General features: G+C 37.3%; 1 protein-coding gene across 7 annotated transcripts in view; it reads right to left on the bottom strand.

The window, feature by feature from the left end:
• Window positions 1-20,971, bottom strand: part of CCDC171 (coiled-coil domain containing 171) — a 274,987-nt gene that overhangs the window by 163,712 nt on the left and 90,304 nt on the right. For all 7 annotated transcript variants that reach the window (XM_087716106.1, XM_087716105.1, XM_087716103.1 and 4 more), the window contains 5 exons: window positions 17,830-18,340; window positions 16,219-16,335; window positions 10,533-10,759; window positions 9,706-9,888; window positions 7,577-7,762 (listed from right to left, as the gene is read on the bottom strand). In XM_087716106.1, the coding sequence (XP_087572232.1) occupies window positions 7,577-7,762; window positions 9,706-9,888; window positions 10,533-10,759; window positions 16,219-16,335; window positions 17,830-18,340 (1,224 nt within the window). The remainder of the gene's footprint in view (window positions 1-7,576; window positions 7,763-9,705; window positions 9,889-10,532; window positions 10,760-16,218; window positions 16,336-17,829; window positions 18,341-20,971) is intronic.

Genomic DNA, 20,971 nt, shown 5'->3' with positions numbered 1-20,971 from the left:
AGACATTTACAAAATAGTTGCGGGATACATTAACACTCCAGTTTAAAAGAACAAAATCTGTTACGCATAAAGAACTGGAATAGCAGAAGCCAAAGAAAAGTCCTGGGTATTGATATTAAAGCTACTAGAAAAAATAGAGTTTAAACCATTAAAAAAAACCTTCTATGCAGTTTTATAAGTCTATTGATTCTCTCTATACCTCTCAAGCTAATATAGCTGCTTTGTACAGTTCATTCAGCACACTAACAAAAATCTCTCAGGAAACTGGATTTAACAAGAAGCCTTCTTGTCTTCTGAATAAAAATTAAAGATCCATAAACATTTTCAGATATCTCAGATAAATTAAACGGAAGTACACTTTGGCGCTTTGTTAAACAGTTTCATCCCGTCCATATCTATATCAACAGACCTTTTTCCCTTTCACTCTGCACTTCAAGGTCATGGACAGAAGCGTTTATTAGTATAATTACCAAAATGAAGTAATTCTATTAAGCCTATAATGACAGACTTTAAAAAAATTACCATGGAAAAGAAAAAAGGCGTAGAAGATATTTTTAAGTTAAGAAAAGCATGGAAACCCCTCAAAACGCATTTTCATTTGTTAGGGAATATTCATACACCGGTATATGCACTTTCTTTTAATAGCCTATGATAGATTGTATTGGAAATTTTCATCCCAAATAATACAAAACTTAGGTAAAGGTAAAGGTTTCCCCTGTCCAATCATGTCCAACTCTAGGTGGTGATGCTCATCTCAGTTTCTTAGCCAAGGGAGCCAGTGTTGTCCTAAGACATTTCTGTGGGCATGTAACCAGCGTGACTATATGCAAAGGCACATGGAGCACTGTTACCTTCCCACTGAAGTGGTACCTATTTATCTACTCACATTTGTATGCTTTAGAACTGCTGGGTTTGAAGAGCTTGGGCAAGAACAGGAACTCATCCCATCGTTCAGTGCTCAGGTCTCGAATCTGGACTGTCAGCTTTCCAGTTGACAAGCTCAACATCTTTAACCACTGAGCCATCATTCAGCAATCTTATCTCATCTCAAACTTAGGATGATGCAACATACAATGCACAACATCAAGCTCAGTTCTCTAATGAAAGTTGCCTAGGAATTCCACCATGGTCTTCTGAACATGACATAGCAACAGGGAGAAAGCAAACCTCTGGAAAATCAGCACAGAGGAAACTTCAGAGCATATCTTTCTCCCATCTCTTTCATATGTTTGAGGAGGTAGTGAGATGATTACACTTACATTAACTATCTATGATATCATCAAAAGAGTTGAAGAATTGAAATGGAAATGGGCTAGTCACATAGCAAGACGAACTGAAGGCAGATGGACCAAGGGAGTTATAGAATGGATCCCACTTGATAAAAAGCGTCCATGAAAGAGACCTAAAGCAAGATGGATCAATGACACCATTGTATTTCAGGTCCAATTGGAGGAAGAGGCCTTCATCTTGCAGTGGATAGACAATGGCTAAAATGATGGTGGTGGTTGTATTATCTACCAAAGACACTGTCATACTACACGAGAATGGCTGTTTTTTAGGCAGAACAGATTGAATATGAATCTGTGTTACTCACAAAGGGCAGGTATAATGTCTGTTTCATACCAATTTTTATCAATTATTTAGGTGCCAAGTATACCCATTCTGCAAAACTTTTAAAAAACTAAATCCTTTAACTAATGAATGAATTATGAAATTTAGTCTCCAAACAATTCAGAGGGGATCTCTCGTCCTCTCTCTGGCTTGCTTTAACATGATACATTTGATTAACAGTCTACTATTAACTTGTTCGCTAATGAATAATCAGTTACATTATGTTCTTTAATGAACAACAGCTTTTAATTTAATAGATAGTGTTTAGAATTGCTCTTTCTTGCCAAAGTGACAACACAGTTACTGGCACTCATCAAGGCTCCTTCGAGCAATCTAAATCTAGCCTATTATCTAGAGGCAAAAGAAAAAGAAGCATTCCTTTGTATTGCTAAACGAAACTCCCAAATTTATGTTCTGAGTTTACAATGAACATTTCACTCGCATCTGAGACTTTCATCAACTGTTTTTAAAAGGATGAGACAAAGAAAATCACAAACGAACACTCACAGTCTAGAGAGCCGCACCTAACATATGCTGATTACACTTGGCAGTAGGATTGAGAATTCTTACAATCAGACAGCTTTCCTAGCAAATACATTTGGAATGTACAAAGTCCAGTATTATGTTATGGCATTGCTAAACTCCAAGTGCCTGAAAGTATTTCAATCAATGGGTGGAGAAGGGAAAAGCAATAAGTTATAGTCTACTCAGGCACTAGGTTGAGATTATGCATGCTTTACTATCATTCTCTAAATCTATAGATGCTGATGTTTCAGTTTATGATAGGCTTAGTACTAACTTAGTACCAACCATTCTTAATCCTTGCATATGAAGATAATAGATAAAACCTGCAATGACATATTCTTCTATCCAGTGGTGAGATCCTACCAGTTTAACAACAATACTGCACGCACATGCAATTTTGCCGCTGGGGAGGCAAATAGCCGAGGCATGGCAATCCGCTCTTCTGCGCGGCTCAGCTGAGAAGATATAGGTGAGTTAAGCGCAGGGGCGGGCAGGCAGGCCCACTTCATCATCAGAGCGAAGTGGTTCGCTCCCAGCTGATGGTCGGAGCTATCGGTTCACCAGAACCAGTCCGAACCAGTAAAATCCCACCCCTGCTTCTATCCCTGTTCATTAAGAATCCCATAATTATGTGGTAATCACTCAGAATACTTCCCAATACAATCTTGCAACCTTACTATGATGCATTAATTATCAACTCGTCTTACAGTCAGGAGCATAGACGTTGCTAAATGATACATCACGTGATGGCAATGTGACACTGCAAGTTTGACACGCACACACACACGTGCTATACATTATAATGTAAAGTACAAGTTCTAATTGTGATGGGCAGTTTTCCAACCTGGCAGTCTCTGGAAGCATCCAGACAATACAACTGCTTATAATACTGACCGGGTATTCTGGAAGAGACAAATGGACTCTATCTGGAAAATGATTCAGGGTTTGTTTTTTTTAACCCGTGGGGTGAAGCTTATATGTCACCTATGCCAAGCTTTCCCCACCCCAAGGCACCCTGCACTCCTTTTCTTACTGAGCTGCCTATCCACTCTGGGGCTAAAAATTCTTTCAGCTCCCTCTCATCCCTGACTGAAAGAGTTCCCTGCTGAAGGATTTCAGCTCTGTACTTGCTTGCAGAGCTGAAATCCTTTGTGTTTATTTGCACAGAGCTGAAATCCTTCAGCTGGGAGCTCTTTCAGCTGGCCCACAGAGATAAATGGGATCTGCCAAAGGATTTCAGCTCTGTGCCAACAGGCACAGAGATCCTTTAGCAGGGAGCTCCTTTGACCACCCTCAAGAAACAAGAAGTTCTTTTAGGAGGCAGAGGCAGCAGCTTGCAAATTTCCATGTAGGCAACTTTTTGTGATAGCCAGGAATACTTTACATGCACTTCATTCAAACTATCATTAAGTGAACAGTGGTAAGTTGAGGACTACCTACTGTACCAAAGATTGTTTCAACCCTCTTTTGTGCAATTCTTTGTCCCCAGCAAGTTGACTTAATGGAAGTGAAGACACTGTCATTTCAGGATACTTTTCACTAGATCAGTAACTTGTCAGTTCTCTTATCATGATTTATTCTGGTTGGGCCACTCCTGCCTTTGAATGTTGCTATTTGCTGTTTGATTTGTAATAGTGATGTATGCATCTGCTATTTTTATGACTGACTATGTGCCTTGAGTGTCTGCATGGATGATATATGCTTAAGATCAATATATAAAACTTAACAAAAATTCTCTCATGAAATATTTTCAGCCATACATTTTAGAGAAGATGAAGGGCCACACGTTTTTAAAAAAAACAGCAAAAAAACTTAGGTGTTTCTAGTATTTGTGGACATAGAAAATGTTTCAAGCAGTATGTTTTATTGTTTGAAATTACCAGATAGTTTTATTGTGCAAAACAGTATATATTCTTGCTCTTGTAAGCATAAATTTTTGTTGCAAAATGAGAAAGCTAGGCTACTATCTTTCCTTGCCTTAGATTATAAGAAATAATCTAAGAACTATGCTTAGCTCTGACTGACCTTGAAACATAATTGGCAAGCATGCCTGTCTCTATGGGATATACCATTGGGTAGATAAAAAAATATGGGATTATAATTAAAACCGATAAAGCTGCAAAATTAATCAACTGAGTTTTTAAACCTACTGGATGAAAATAACAGAATAATGTACATTGCCTACTTAGTAATACATGTTATATATCTTACAAACCAAAGTATATGGTATATAATTATCAACTTTATTCTTTGATGCCTTTATAATCATTAATATTAAAGGTTCTTAAAAACTACAGGTTTTCAAACTCAATGAATAAATAGACAAAATTTATTTTTTCCTATAAATATTGTTTTCTGAATTTTATGCATCAATTGAGTTAGGTGCTTCTATAATTAGCTGTCATCTTTGTGAAGAATCTTACTATTCAGTTTGTTTTTCTAGGGGGAAAAAACTGGATAAAGTTTGAATGTTATTCCTAATTATTCCTTATTTGTTTACATTGTGCTTTACATAGAAAAATACTATACAGGTAGTCCTCAACTTACGACTATAGTTGAGTCCAACATTTCTGTTGCTAAATGAGACATTTGTTAAGTGAGTTTTGCCCCATTTTACCAGCTTTCTTGCCACAGTTGTTAAGTGAATCACTGCAGATGTTAAGTTAGTAAGATGGCCGTTAAGTGAATCTAACTTCCCCATTGATTTGCTTGTCAGAAGGTTGCAAAAGGTGATCTCATGTCTCCTGGATATGAATCACTTTCTAAACATCTGAATTTTGATCATGTGACCATGGGGATGCTACAATAATTGTAAGTTCAATTCAACTCAATTCAAATTCAAACCTTTATTGACAAAGTACATGTGTACAATGAGATTGGCTGAGCCTCCCTTCATGCACCCCCACAACACAATACAACTCAGTGAAAAACAGAAAATCCCCAGTCCAGTGAATCCTGCTAAACACCCAGTCCTATTGCACCAGGTGAACTTAGTGCACGTTGCGCCAGTGTTAAAGACGGTCACCTTTTTCCAGTGCATTTGTATCTTTGAATGGTCACTAAACAAACTGTTGTAAATCGAGGACTACCTGTAATCCAGTAGTTCTCGACCTGTGGTTCGTGTACCCTTGCTGTGATATTTTCGCAGGGGGTCCACAAAGGCTTGAAGAAATGTTATGATTTAAATCTTGAGTTAAGTCTTGATGGTCTATGGCCATGGTCACTGGCGGATTAAGGCTCATTGTTGCCCTAAACACTTGCAAATCTTAGTGCCCCCCCCTCCTTTGCACATACTGTATAAACAAAGCCAAGCTTCATTGGGTTTTTTTCCTTTCTCAACTTTGTGGTGCCCCCTTTGGGCCTGGTGCCCTAAGCACATGCTTAGTCTGCTTAATGGTTAATACACCACTGGCCATGGTTTGTGGCCACAAAAGGTATTTAAAGTGGGTCGGTCCATGGTGAAGAAAAGATTGAGAACCACTTGCTATAATCTTTGACATGTTATTCACTGATTCCAGTTATACCGAGAAATGGTTTTTTAAAATAATAACATCTGTTTACATTCTTGAACACTAATTTTAACATCCAATTCTTGAAAACACTAATTTTAATATCCAAGCATGATTAATCTCCTCTGGTGATCTGCCCAGGTGCATCAACATTTGACACCCTGTTCAAACTTGGAATGGTAATCAGGATAAAGTAACAGAAGGGGAAGAAAGTCTCAAATTATTAAGAGATTAACTTCATTAACTGTATCTAATTAGTTTAACTTTAATTAAAATTTAATTTAATAAACTCTGTTTTCCCTCACCCTTACACTTATTTCGATAAACGGCATTTCATTTTTCTCACAGACTCATTTACTTCTTGGTTCTGTTTCATTGTCTATTTTAACAGTGTGGCCATTAAAGATGATTTGGAGAGGGTGTGTGTCTTCCCACTTTTGCCAGGAAATTAGTCTGCCATTCTGTAGACATCAATTTTATTTCCAGGCAGAAGTCTTGCAAAGAGATGTTGGCAATCCTGGAATGAAAGTACAGATGGCCGTCGAGTTACACAAATTCACTTAGTGATTGTCCGAATTTGCAACAGCACCGAAAAAAGTGACTTATGAGCATTTTTCATACTTACGACAGTTGCAACGGTCACGTGATTTGCATTCGGGTGCTTGACAATCGGTTCATATGTATTATGCAGTGTCCCGGGATTCATGTGATCCAGTGGTGGGATTCAATTTGTTTTACTACCAGTTCTATGGGCGTGGCTTGGTGGGCGTGGCTTGGGCATGGCTGGGGAAGGATACTGCAAAATCCCCATTCCCTTCCAATCAGCTGGGACTCAGGAGGCAGAGAATAGATGGGGTCGGGGCCAATCAGAGGTGGCATTTACCGGTTCTCTGAACTATTCAAAATTTCCGCTACTGGTTCTCCAGAACTTGTCAGAACCTGCTGAATACCACCTCTGATATGATCCCCTTTTGTGATCCCCTGCTCACAAGCAAAGTCAAGGGGGAAGTCAGATTCATTTAACAACAGGGTTACTTATTTAATCACTGCAGTGATTTACTTAACAAATTTGGCAAGAAAAGTGTGTAAAATTCCCCAACCCACTTAACAAATTTCTCACTTAGCCACAGAAATTTTGGGCTCAATTGTAGTTATAAGTCAAGGATGACCTGTGCCTTGCAATATTGAGCTGTTTGAGCAATACAAGTAGCCATATTTCCTTCCCATCCATCCCCCTTTTCCTTCTTGATAAGAGAAAAAGAGTTGCAGCAATAAAGCCACCATCGGCCCGCACCTCTAAAGGAAAACCGGTTACATCTTCTTTTTCAGGAAGTAGTAAGTAGAACAGCAGAGCTATATAGGAAAATGCGCTGATTACATAGCTTGCCCCGTTCCCCAGAGGGAAACATGCATATGTAATAAATACTGCAAATTTGTAGAGCAACTGGCCAATTAACTGCCTCCTTGGCCTTCTGAAGAACAAACGAAGAAAAATAACCATGGCTTAAGGATCAGGAGCTGACCACAAGAATATGAGCTTTCTCCTTTTTGGTTTTAAACAACTTCCTCTCTGTCCAGACTAATTCTTTGAAAGATGTCAGAAGGATGAAATGAATTACTACATGCATTTTAAATTCAACACACTGGGGCCAAGGGGAATGGACAGGACCTCTGTCCTTTTGTTTTCTTAACAACAAACCCAGGCTCAATCTTTATATTTTATTTAATTTTAAGAAGTCCCCCTCCACTCTTCCCTCAACACTGACTGCTTTTCTCTTTCTATCTGGGTGGGTTTCCTACATCAGCTCTCTGTTTACTTGAGCGGCTATACTTTATATCGTTTCTGTTTTCCTAAAAACCTAAACGTTGCTTTCAAGTGAATGTCGCATATTTATTCTTTTTTTTTTACTTTTGAAGAAATACCATCCTACCTTTACAGCATCGCTGAGAGTTTGTTTTTTGTCTGCCTCTTCCGAAGAATGCAATTCCAGTTTAAATTGCAACTCCTGGAGCTGCTGTGCCTGTTCCTTCAAAAGCATTTGGGCCTGCTGCTCCCGGAGTAATGCATTATTTAGTTCTTCACATGCACTTTCAAACCTCTCGTGGGTGATCAATTTCTGATAAAGGAAATAAATTGTGTTCTGTCATGAAGCAGCAGCATTGTTTATATGCTTGATTTTCAGTATCCCACTTGCCAATATGCAACATTCTAATGTAAAAGTTTTAAAACGCTCAATATATTTGCCCTAGAGAGGCTCTTCTCTCCAAGCCAGGGCCATTAGACAATGTTAATGCCAGGTGATTTTTATTTGCAAGATTTCTCAAAAAGCTGAAGCAGAAGTGCAGGCATCAAGAAAGCTTTTCTTTCAAATTATCCCAAGAAAGATTTTATTATTATTATGACTACTACTATTAGTAGTAATATTACCTATTTTATTCATTAAACATGAAACTCAGTCAACTGAACATTTAAAACTGTATCACAAATATCACTGATTGGCTCTGATGGTTGACACCGGTTGCTGCCAGCATCCTAGGTATCAACCAAGTATCTTCTTAAAATGTATGTTGTTCCGAGTAGCACAGTTTTTTGCAGTTCCACTTAGTATTATTATTATTATTATATTTTATTTATTAAACATGAAACTCAGTTAACTGAACATTCAAAAAGCATCACAAATACCATTGATTGATGCTAATGGTTGATACGGGTGGCTGCCAGCGTCCTAGGTATCAACCAAGTGCCTTCTTAAAATATATGATGTTCCAAGTAGCAGTGTTTTTTGCAGTTCTGCTGGTGTTATTGCAGGAAACTGCAATTATTGTTGTTGTTGTTACTATTACTATTTATTCTACAAAAGGAGTTAATTTGAACAGAATCTCCATATTGCTCCATGTGTTTAATTACAGAGTCACCCAGACTTCATCTAATGTCTTATTTGGCACTGCCTAAAATGTTCTGGAAAAACTGGCTACCAACCTATAGAACCCTAGTCCTTATTTATCCATTCTTGTCAATTTACATGTTGCAAGACAAAATGAAATAAATAACAGTTAAAACTTTGTCTATCTGCTTAAGACAAAGACAAAGCGCAAGCAAAGGGAACCGGTAGTAAAACCGGAAGCAACCCACCTCTGATTTGTACCCTATGACTATCATTAAGTGTTCTCATTATGATTCTTGATGAATGTATTTTTTATTTTATGTACACTGAGACCATATGCACCAAGACAAATTTCTTGTGTGTCCAATCACACTTGGCCAATAAAGAATTATATTCTGTTTTATTCTTTAGTATTGTCAATGTTAATTCTTCCTTTCCCAGGAATTCAGACTATTTCCAGAAGACATGTGGCTTTTACAAAGGTCCTCGACACAAGCAATGTTGACATGTAAAGGAAAAGCCTTCAGAAATCCAAGCTACTACATGTGACAACAGGCGGACCTTCGTGAATGGTGATCACCTTCAGTCACATGAAGCAGCAGCAAATACTGCCCATCTGCAAATAAACTGCCTCCTGTATAGCTGCCAGGGAATAATCCTTGTTAGATCACTTGTTCAATCTAATGTAGACCTGGTAAATGTAGACCTTTTGCAGCACGTGCAGAAGACTTGCTTTGTTTGCCAATTTTGCCAACCATTTGCAAAATGCAGTGTGGAATACAAGTAGAATGTATATAAAAACATACTGAGTGATGTTGCCCATACATCATTTGAGTTTTCAAATTCCAGTTGTCCCACAGCTCAAACAGCCTAATTCAACAGACCAAGAATTCAGCTTTTCTGAATAGATTATTGATTCTATCTACCTTATTCTGCAATATAATGGACTAATTGTACTAGGAGTGTCTTCGGCCTTTTCTTTTAATAGAACTGACTCCCAGCTGAGAATTCACAAGACATAGAGAGGGGTTTTGTGCGTGTGTTAGGGAAAGCAAGAATGAAGAATCCCACCTAAGTACGTAGAAGTTCTTCAATGGATATTTAAAGCATGCTAAATAGAATCCCCTCCTTTAAAGCTGATTATTCCCTCCCTCCTTCTAATCAAATAGACTTACAGATTGCTTAAACACATATAATTGCTCCTGAAAACTATGAGCTTTGTCAGCCTCTTTCTTCATCTCATTCAAATTCCGTTTGAATTCTGTGAGCTCCAAGCGCAATGACCGCCGTTCTACTTCTGCTGTGTGCAGCCTTTGTGTAAATTCAAATATCTGCTTCTGCAAGAATGCTATGGTTTTCTGGCATTAAAAAAAGAACAGGAACAATGTGTTATCTAGAAAATATGCTGATTGGGCAATAAATCAGTAGCTTCGAATACCTGAGCAAATTAAGACGAAGCTTCCCTTTTCTAAATTCAGCCATAAGTGTAAAGTATTCTCAAAGCAACTCTAGATAGATAGATAGATAGATAGATAGATAGATAGATAGATAGATAGATAGATAGATAGATAGATATAGAGATAGATACACACAAACACACACACACACACATACAGTTTTTTCTTAAAATGAAAATAAGTATGGAGAGCAGTTACTGTATTTTGGGGGGGAAATGTCTTTGGTAACAGCATGCATCCCGAATATGCAGTGGGTAATCACAGGGTTTTTGAAATTAAAATCATCCATTACCTTACAGGGGCATTTTAAAAGAACACTGCACATTGCCTTGAACAGCAAATGACAGAAACAATGCTAAAAGGTTTTGGGAAAGAATTACTGAAATAATATCAAATTGAGGGAAAGCCTGAAAAATATTGCCTCTTTTCTTGCACCTCCTTTAATTTTCCTTTAGAGAGCTAAGCAGTCTGATGAGTAAAACTAAGAAAGGATTAACATTTCAACACAATGGGAAAGCTTCCATAATGTAACTGATCATACCAACCGTAGCAGGGGTCCTGTCAGTTATGCCAGCTTCAAGGGTCTGTGCGTTTATTTTATGGAGCCCACGAGCCAGTCTTTGAACCAAGGAGTCTTTTTCTACATAAGTCATACTCCGGCTGCTGTCCATTGGAGTAACTTCCATCACAACGCAAAGTTTCTCCATAAGTTTTGAAAAAGAATTTTTGGCTGCGTTGGTGAGCAAGTGCCCCGAAAGCCAGGATTTCATATCTTTGAAAGAAAAAGAACCAGTCTGTAAATAGAGTTGGGTTGTATCTGTGGACACATTTTTAAAAAAGGGGGGTTGGAAATATCTGATGGCAGTAATAATCGATGACAAGTTCTTGCATAGGGTAGAGTCTTCTTAAAGCTCCCATTCTAAGCAATTTCACTGAAAGCTGATTAAGAAATTCTACTGAATTTCTACTGAAAAATAAAGCTGGGTTGTTTACCACGTAGCTGATTTCCCAAAACCTCTTTTAGTGAAGTGGTTTCAAGCAATCTAGTCTACAATCAAAACCAGGCAGTTTCTGCAGAATATTTTTTCATGAAAATTCATTTGAATTTTAGAAAAGGCCAAATGAAACTTTCTAGATAAACCTCTTAAAAGGTGTGATGCAAATAGTTTTGGAATAGAAGGTTTGCTTCACTTTGAAGCTATAATGCTGTTGGTGAGAAAGATTTTTTTTTTTTTTTGGTCCAGCTTCACAGATAGAGATATTAAATTCCTATTGATAACCATTCAGATTGCACTTCCATGTTCAATAACAGACATTGGTTCAAGAGAAACAAGGGATTGGTTGGTTGAACAACTATATGCTCTTATGCAACCCTGGGGCATTTTTGTTCTTTCATTAATCCAAAGGTAACAATATATGACACTTAAGACTTGCCGGAGGAGCAGACTCAAAGCTGCTTATCACCATCAATGAATTTACTAATTCAAAGCAAAAAATAAGTTAACTGCTACAAATATAACTGTTTCTTTTTCTTGTTTCTTATAGCTTGGATGTCTAAATCATGTGCTGCTTAAAACTACTGAGGCTTGTACCTTAATGCCATACTATTTATATTCTAAGACAAGAGAATATAATTTACCTTTTTCCAAGGCAATTAAAATTTTACAACTACAATTACTTATTTCCCCATAGGGTTCTGGTAATCAGCCTTCTCATATAATGGGCTTAAGCCTCCAGCACACCCAACATGTTCTGCTTACTGGTAGATTCGTCAGGTCTGTAATTAATAATTGTGTTTAATGTTGATAAATAAAATTGTCAGTGCTCCTTCTACTAATTGGTATTCTAGATAATGGCTAATAGGTTTATTTATGCCTTAATAAAAGTCTTGTAATTTAGTTTCCCCTCTGCAAGTCAGGTCTTAATCTGTCATTACTTGTCTTGTGATATTATCAGGGTAAGATGACAACTATGGCAGAGCTTATAGTCATTCAGGAGAATACCAGATCTCTTGTTGCTGTAGAGAATTAAAATATTTGTTCTAAAGTTTAAAGTAGAAAGCCTCTCAAGGCATATTTTCAGAGCAAGCCAGCTTCCTACAGACACATACTCTCATATGCACACACTGCTAAGAATGAAAATGAAGTGATTTTCATTTTCGAGGTAAAATGAAATACAAATAAGAGTTCCAGAAAATTATTTCCATCTGTTACCAGATGTAAACTGATCTGGTAACATCTGAATAAAGTAGGTGCTGCTGAATCAATTTATTTTCTATGAAATAATAAGCGCAGCATTCATTTTTTTAAAATCTTAGTATGTACAAAACTTGTCCATCTATAAAATAATATTTTCCAATTACATGCCACCTTGGCAGAAATCCAAAGTTTGCTGGATGGCTTACTCAGAGGGATGGATTTATTTATTTATTTGTTTGTTTGTTTATTGGAGAAATCTTTGATTTATGGACCATTCACCTTTCTTTACAAATTGGGCTTAAAAAGCCATATTGTTTTCAGAAATGGTGTCCTAGGTGACAGGGTAGGGTTCTTCTCTGAGAGCATAAGCTTAGGCTCCTCAGATCACTCTGGAAACTTCTAGAATTCTGAAAGATATGGTCCAAACACATCTGGAAAGCACCAACTGCTGGAATCTGATCTTAAATTCCAACTAGAAATGTCAAAACAGTTATGTAAATTTCTTAGCTTTTCTAGTCATTGTATGGAATCAGAGACTGGGAGATGAATTGAATTAAATAATAAAATATGATAATGTTTTTTAAAAAAATTTCATCTTCTTTTGGCAAGAGTTTTAAATAAAATTGTAATCTGGTCAAGCACTAGAATCACACAGGTTGAAATATCATAATACTTAACCGTACCATTCCATATACAATTAGAAGTATAGACTGTGATAAACACAATTTTCAGATTAATATCAGAACAATTGTATTTAAGGCTTGCCAGACAGATTTGAAGGGTTAAAAAGAGACAGGGAAAAAAGAAAACTTATCTAGGACAGAAAAGCATATACTATCTAAAAGCAAAGCATCACCTCTAGTCAATTTTTAATGAATAATGGTTTTGACTAAAACAAAGAAATGTATGAGTTAGAATCATTCATGGTTTTGAGAGGTGAAATGAGAATAGAACACAATTCCAGAAGGTACTGTATTCTGCTGTATCTATAACCAGAGGGAAAAGAATATATACACTTTAAGTACCTGGCCACAAATATCTAGGAATTACAGTAAAAGCACTAAATAATTTATGTTATGATGAGTGTGTGAGAAATGTCTTATACAAACAGTTACAGTACAAAGAGCAACAAACAAATGAAGCAAGTGAAGCAAAACCCAATGAAAAGTGACAAATATTACTCGGGTGACGGGAGAATGGCATGCATTTTTCTTCTTCAACAAAGGAGAAGGAGGAAGAGAAGGATAAAATTCCTCCCTGATATTTACATGCCAAAAAGATCGTGGACCTTTGAAATTCCGAACTGCAAATGTTCACAATCACTCTGTCAAATCAACGTACCGTTGGCTTCCCTGTAAACTTGAGTCTAGTGTTAAAAAATAGCCCTCGTGTAAGAATACATTCCATGGCCTGCTTCCAAAAAGCTACTTTACGTGCACTCTAGAGGTTGTGCGATGTGCCCAGTGGGATTGTATGTTTATATGTGCCTTTGAATAGCAGACCTCAACATCCTATCTAGCTAGTTTGAAACCACTCTCAGTTTCCAAAAGCTGTGGTCAAACAAAGTTGGCTGAGGTTTCAAAGCAGGACCCAAGTACCCTTTGACACATGAAACTACTTGCAGCGTTCTTCAAATCATGGATTGTTGTTGTACATTTTAACTTAAGGTAAAGCTCCTTGCCTCGTTGAAGATAGTTTTGAAGATGTGCCATCTGGAGCCCTCAGTGGAATTCATCTTTGCTTGAGCAACTATGTTTGAACAACCTGCAATCCCCTCCACCACCACCCCACCACCAAGCTGATTAAGAAATGCATTCTGACCAAAGAGAGCTGGTGCAAAGTGTAAATATTTTTCACCTCGCACAGGCATGCCAAGACGTGACATTTCTTAAGCAGTAAAATCATAGTCACCTAAAACATCACTTCAAGGGGTGAACTGAAAAAACGGGCCCACGTGGGCAGAAAGAGTTCTACCCAGAATCATATATGTGAATATTGGTCAGCAACTTCTGAGCCACAACATCCAGTCTGCAGGCATCAGTCTTCGGCACAAATAAGACATTCTAGAAATGTTGCTAGATGTTCAACCCCTATAATATGCCATGGCCTTTATTGCTGGAATTTTTAACACTAACTGGCTTATGCAGTACAGGTAGCCCTCGACTTATGGTCACAATTGAGGCCAATGTTTATGTTGCTAACATGAGAAATTTGTTAGGTGAGTTTTGCTCCATTTTACGACTTTTCTTACCACATTTGTTAAGCGAATCATTGCAGTTCTTAAATTAGTAACATGGCTGTTAAGTGAATCCGGCTTTCCCAATAGCTTTGCTTGCCAGAAGGTTGCAAAAGGGGATCACATGACTCCAGGACATTGCAACTGTCACAAGTATGAGTCGGTTGTCTGGCATCCAAATGTAAATCACGTGACCATGGGGATGCAGCAACGGTTATTAAGTATGAAAAATGGTAATGAGTCACTTTTTTCAGTACCCTTGTAACTTTAGACTATCATTACACAAACAGTTGTATGTCAAGAACTACCTGTTTCATCTACTTTTTAATTCCCTGAAGTTTGGGTATATTAAGACATTCATTTATTGAGCATAAGCATAGAATTAATGTGTGGATGAGCACAGGACGTCATGTGTTCCATTACTGTATTGTCTCTAAAAATTGCCAATTGTAATGTACAGAGGTGTTCAGGTGTTAACTGCAAACGTAGAACACTCTTGCATCACTTATTCTCACTGCATTTATCACCACTACTACTACGTGCAAAGTGGTTGATCAAAGTCATGAACCAATGCTTTTTATCCAGCTCTTTTATTAAAACCATCTGTAATTCTAAGGTAAGTCACATCTTTTCTTGCAGCTCCTTATTTTTCAATTTTCAATTTGGAAAATGTATTTGAAAACATAGTATTGACAATCACTTAACCATGTTGCTTGTATGCTTATGATTTATATTGTTACTTTTTAGTAACCTATAACTATCAATAAATGTTGTATCTTATGATTCCTGATGTATTTTTTCCTCTCTTTTTTCCCTTTTATGTACACTGAGAGCATATGCACCAAAGACAAATTCCTTATGTGTCCAATCACACTTGACCAATAAAGAATTCTATTCTATTCTATTCTATTCTATTCTAAAGTCAGTGCAGGACTCTGTAAGCAAACTCAGAAATAAGTCAATTAAGTCAAGGATCTTTTGACATGGTGGTACTTATACTATACCTTGCCCACTGAAGATCTGCATAGGCAGAGTCTAAAATGAGTTTTGAAAGCCTCACTGCTTTGCCTTTGCCAACAAAGCAGGGACGTTGTCAAAATGGACCCTCACATTGCTTAGGCAAATTCTGCAGCTGGCTTGCTTAGGCAGTGGGCTAAGCAGACTCCAAGCAAGTTTTGGCAATGCTCCCCTTCTTCTTGCGAGATAGTGATTTTTTAAAAAAATAGTGTGCCTTACTCTAAGTTGTCAAAACTGCTCAGGAAGTCCTAATTGACAGTTTGAGAACCCTTTAATTAAATTACAGTGGTCACAACTGAAAACATACGCTGGCCTAATAAGAAAGAAGGAATCAAGTTAGGAGTTGATTCACCAGACTCATAGAACTCTGCATTGATTTGGACCATTCTGGTTCTTCCAAATACCCATAAGAACACCCAACTATAATTATGAGCCACAGTGTTGCAGTGTTTAGAGTGCAGTACTACAGGCTATTCTGCTGCCTGCAATTTTGGCAGTTCAAATTTCACCAGGCTCAGGGTTGACTCAGCCTTCCATCCTTCCGAGGTGGGTAAAATGAGGACACAAATTGTTGGGGGCAATATGCTGACTCTGTAAACCACTTAGAGAGGGCTGTAAAGGACTGTGAAGTGATATGTAAGATTTATTGCTATTGTTATTATAGCCAGTTCACTTATTTCTAGGTAATAGTAGTTCATGCTATCAACAGTTTGCCTCACCCCTATTTTTTAAAGGAATTGATTTATCAAGGCTAATCCAATGAAGAAACTCAGACATTACCTGCCTTGCTAATTACTTCTTGTAACTCAACCATAGAATTAAGGACTGCAGTAAGAAGGTCACAACTGGTATACCAACTGAATGCTTGAAGGCAGTGAATCTCCTCCTTTTGTTGTCCTGCATTACAAAAGAGAGGGGAAAAATAATTTTTTTCATCCTATAGAAACAGACATTATTAATTACACAATTCATTATAGCTTGGTATGAAATCAGAACTGGGCACATTTAATTTTGATTTTAATATAATAAATTTGAATATACTTTAAAATAATTTCTGGAGTCTTATTTTCATATTGTTCTTGGAAAAGAAACTGTTTTAATTCCGAAAAATGCACAATAAAATCTTTCTAATATATTTCAAAGAAAGGTGAAACAAACAATTTCCACATGAAATCAGAAGTTAAAAGTATAATTATTAAATACATCCACCATAAGTATAGATTTAGTGATCGATATAAAGCTTCACATGAAATAAAATGAATGAATAGGCAAGTTCATTTTTATCAATGTACCCACAAGTTAATTTTAAAAGTGTCTGCCTCTGTAGAAAGACTATGTTTCAAAGCAGTTACAAAAGAAGAACAAATTTTACTTTAACAAGATTGTGATTGATCTGAAAGTGGATTTAAAAATGACAGGCTACAAGAATGATATGGAAATACTGGACTACAAAAGAACTAACTGATCTCTCAATAATTAAAAAGGATATACAAATAAAATACCAAGGGAGTGACCTGGACAATTTTTTTACATTACATTAACAAAAGAAGTTTGTTAAAGCACTGAAGAATTTTGTGGGGGAAAAAAGAAAAATGACAAGTTTTAGGACACTGTTTGAAGGGACTACAGATTGTTAAAAGTAAAAGGAAGGAATATAAGGTTGGTTTATTTGATCAAAGTTAAAACATTTATGATGTCATCTTTGTAACCCTTTTTTGTTGTTTGTTTAATTTGTTTTTTGCCCATCTCACCACAAGGATGTTTGATGATCAGGACTGAAACAACAAACCTTTAAGGATATTTTTTTTTATAAATAAGAGATAACATGTATGAAAAAGAAACAATTTGTTGTATTTTAAGAGAAGATGATTTAAGGTACTAAAATTTGTTTAAACTTGTGATGAATGGAAAAGTCATTTTGCTATCTATATTCTTTTCTTTACTATTTTTTTTCTATTTTTGTTTTCTGCACTTTCTATTTTTTCTTTTATTATTTTTAGTTTCTATTAGTTCACCTTTTTAATTGTACTTGCAATAGTAATTTTAATAAAATTACCATTGAAAGATTTTCTTCTTATAGTTTAATATGACATTTGAACCCAAGCATCATAATTCTTACTTAGCATGCTATCTCATCCAAATGCAATTAAATTCAGCTCCAGTTTATTATCAATTCAGTAAACATTCCAATACATTTATACCAATGCTGGGGGTTTCAATTGATTTAATTCACTTACTAAATTTAGTTTTGACATTTTAAACATAATTTCTCCCCTCAAATTGTGAAGCATCAGTTCTCCACCCCCCCCCCCAACTTAGTAGGATGGTTACTTTAAGTACTAAAAGTGTAGTTTGACACAACATATATAAAACATTAGCATGTTATCTTACTTGACAGATTATGCACATCCTTGGAATCTCCAATGCAGACAGGGATTGCTATGCCTTCTCTGACACCATCTACCCAGGAGAAAAGGGAGCTGCACGACTGGCTGCACAAAATCTGAAGCCTGTGGACAGCCAGCACCGCAATAACACTTTTTCGGAAAAGGTGTATCCAGCTTCTGGAATGCCTTTTCTTCTTCACCTTGCTGTTGCTTTGCCTCCTCTCCTCAGTTTCACACAATGCACTGGCCAGTCTCCTGATTTCTTGCTTGAACATGTCACAGGTGTTGACCTGATCCTGGAGAACATCTCTCTGAGTTGAGAGGGCACAGGACCGACAGTAGAGGGGATACAGTGCCCCGGACAACAGCGCGCAAGCTGCTAGCAGAGATCTATGTTCTTTCTGAGTCTGCGTCAACAAAGCTTTAAGGTGTGAATTCTCAAGGACTAATTGCTCTTGGACTTTTTCAGTAGCAGAGAACTTCTCTTTGGCTTTTTCTGCCATGTCTTGGTATTTCTGTATTGGATAGAGGAAAAAGATGTTAGCTTTTTACAAAATATGGATACAGAATGAGAATTGATCAGTCTACTGATGACCGGTCTGGAGTAAATGAAGCTGATCTACTTTTCTTATATATATTCTGTGAAATGTGTTTGGCTGACAATTGATTGAGTAGGCCAAAGTCATACCCTGATTCTCATAGACAAGAATAAGTTTGCACACAAGTTCAACATTCCAACCACTACATCATATTGGCTATATCAAAACGCATTTCTGAACAAGCTTTGAGATTTAGCCTGAATGCCATTATCAGTAAACTATCAATAAATCCCATTTTCCTGGGGGACGGGGGGGGGGGTCACATAGTTGTAAACTGCAGTGATCAAGATGCACATCTGTGGAACAAAAGAGACTTTAAACATTACTTCAACACTAATTTCTGTTTTGTTGCTACAATAATTAAAATATACAAATAGTCCTTGACTTACGATCATTCATTCAGTGACTATTCAAAGTACAATGGTGCAGAAAAAAAATTGACTTATGTTCTGTGCTTTTAGTTATAGCAATTGCAGGACAGAGCAGGGTGGCTAAGGGACAGAGATGTGGGTGGGTAGATACCGTATTTTTCAGAGAATAAGATGCACTTTTTCCTCCCTAAAAGAGGGTGAAAATTTGGGTGTGTCTTATACACCAAATGTAGCCAAAATCATGAAGCACGGAGGAGGCGATGGTCTGTGGCAATCTCTGCAGCCTGGAACAGCTGATTGGGGGGTATGCCGGCAGGCCGATCCACCCGCCAATCAGCTGCTCAGGCTGAATCAGTCTGAAATAATGTGCTGATGCTGACCTAGCTATTCGCTATTTGCTGGTTAAAGCTGTGACCTGGCACATTACAAGAAAGTGTCCATTATTCTTTCCTGCTTAACTTAATAACTAGTAAATCCAAGAGTACAGCACATCTTAATCATGTTATCTATACAGAAGAAAACAAACAATATCTATGATTCAGAAGAAAAATTATCCTGCTTTGCAAAGATGACACATGGTTGGGATAAGTTAGTTTAGCAAAAGAGAATAGTGAACTAGGGAAAACCTGCAGAGACAGAAATAGATAGGTAGCAGCTGGAAAGAGGAAAGTAAAGGTGATCTTTTAATTACTTTGTAATCAACCCCCTACTTATATATTCACAGATTAATTATATCTCAGGAAGAATTTTATTTTCAAGAGAATCTTCTTTGTTTTATTTTATCAATCATACATCGCTTTACTTTTCACAGCTATAAAACCTGCTACTCCAACAAGCAGAAAAATGAATGTGAAGAAAAACCTCAAGCCTTAAAGGACATTAACTACAGCATAAAGACTTAATATTTCTTACAACGCACAACATGAGAGAACAAATTTTACAGAGATATCAGTATAAGAATATCAAATGATGACTTTGTTCAAAGGTAAAGGTAAAGGTTCCCCTCGCACATATATGCTAGTCGATCTTGACTCTAGGGGACGGTACTCATCTCCATTTCAAAGCCGAAGAGCTAGCACTGTCCGAAGACGTCTCCGTGGTTGTATGACCAGCATGACTAAATGCTGAAGGTGCATGGAACGCTGTTACCTTCTCACCAAAGGTGGTTCCTATTTTTTCTACCTGCATTTTTACATGTTTTTGAACTGCTAGGTTGGCAGAAGTTGGGACAAGTAACAGGAGCTCACTCTGTTATGCGGCACTAGGGATTCGAACTGCCGAAATGCCGACCTTTCTGATCTACAAGCTCAGTATCTTAGCTATTGAGCCACCGTGTCCCTCTAAGCTACAGCCCTACTAATGCTCCAAATCACCTTCTTAGTTCATGAATAAAGAGGTGGGAGATGATGGCAACTGGAACTTGTAGGTCAGAATCCAGGATTGCTCAAAGGAATGTTTTTCAAGATCCAGATTAAATCTGAATTGGTTGTAACTTTATACATTCCATGGTCCTCACTATGATTACCACTGTGGAACTGTAGGCGATGACCAGGCTGAACCCAAAAAAGTCGATTGCATTGTAAATCATGAGTCCCTACATGTGTAAGAGATCTAAGTCCCAAGTTAAATACCTGTCTTATCTCCCCCACATTTCCCTTGACTCTGAGTTGGTCAGATTAATGACATGCGCCAGGGAAGTCAGGAGACTGAGGCAGTCCGAATGAGTATAAAGATTTATTACAAGTTTAAGATTTCTACAAGAATCTGGCCAACTGACCATTAAAAGAAATGTGTGGGAGATAAGAGAGGCATTCAAGTTGGGCTGGATTTAGATGTCTTGTGGGTACGCAGACTTACGGCACATTCAACCCCTCTCTCTGTCTCAGCCTGGTCATCTCCTATAGGAACTTCCTTTGGAAGCCCTTTAAATTCCCTAGAAATGTTATAAGATACTGCCAGTCTGCCTGACTAAATTCAAAGGAAAAGATGGTGTAGAATATTAATTATTTACTTAGGGATCAAGGGTCCCCCCCCCTCGCCTTTTTCCTGTTATATTCAGTAGCTGAATGTACATGGAGATCCTGTGTTGTCTACAAGGCTAAGTAAGGGTCTTTCTCTCATTATTTTTAATCTTGGTCTGGATAGTTTAAGGAAGTTTACAAGCTGTTTAAATTGC

Source organism: Thamnophis sirtalis, unplaced genomic scaffold (genome assembly GCF_051295495.1).
Source record: "Thamnophis sirtalis isolate CommonGarterSnake01/CBP01778 unplaced genomic scaffold, rThaSir2_p1.2 scaffold_5, whole genome shotgun sequence".
In the NCBI taxonomy this organism is placed as follows: Eukaryota; Metazoa; Chordata; class Lepidosauria; order Squamata; family Natricidae; genus Thamnophis; species Thamnophis sirtalis.
This window is presented reverse-complemented; position numbering and strand designations above follow the sequence as displayed.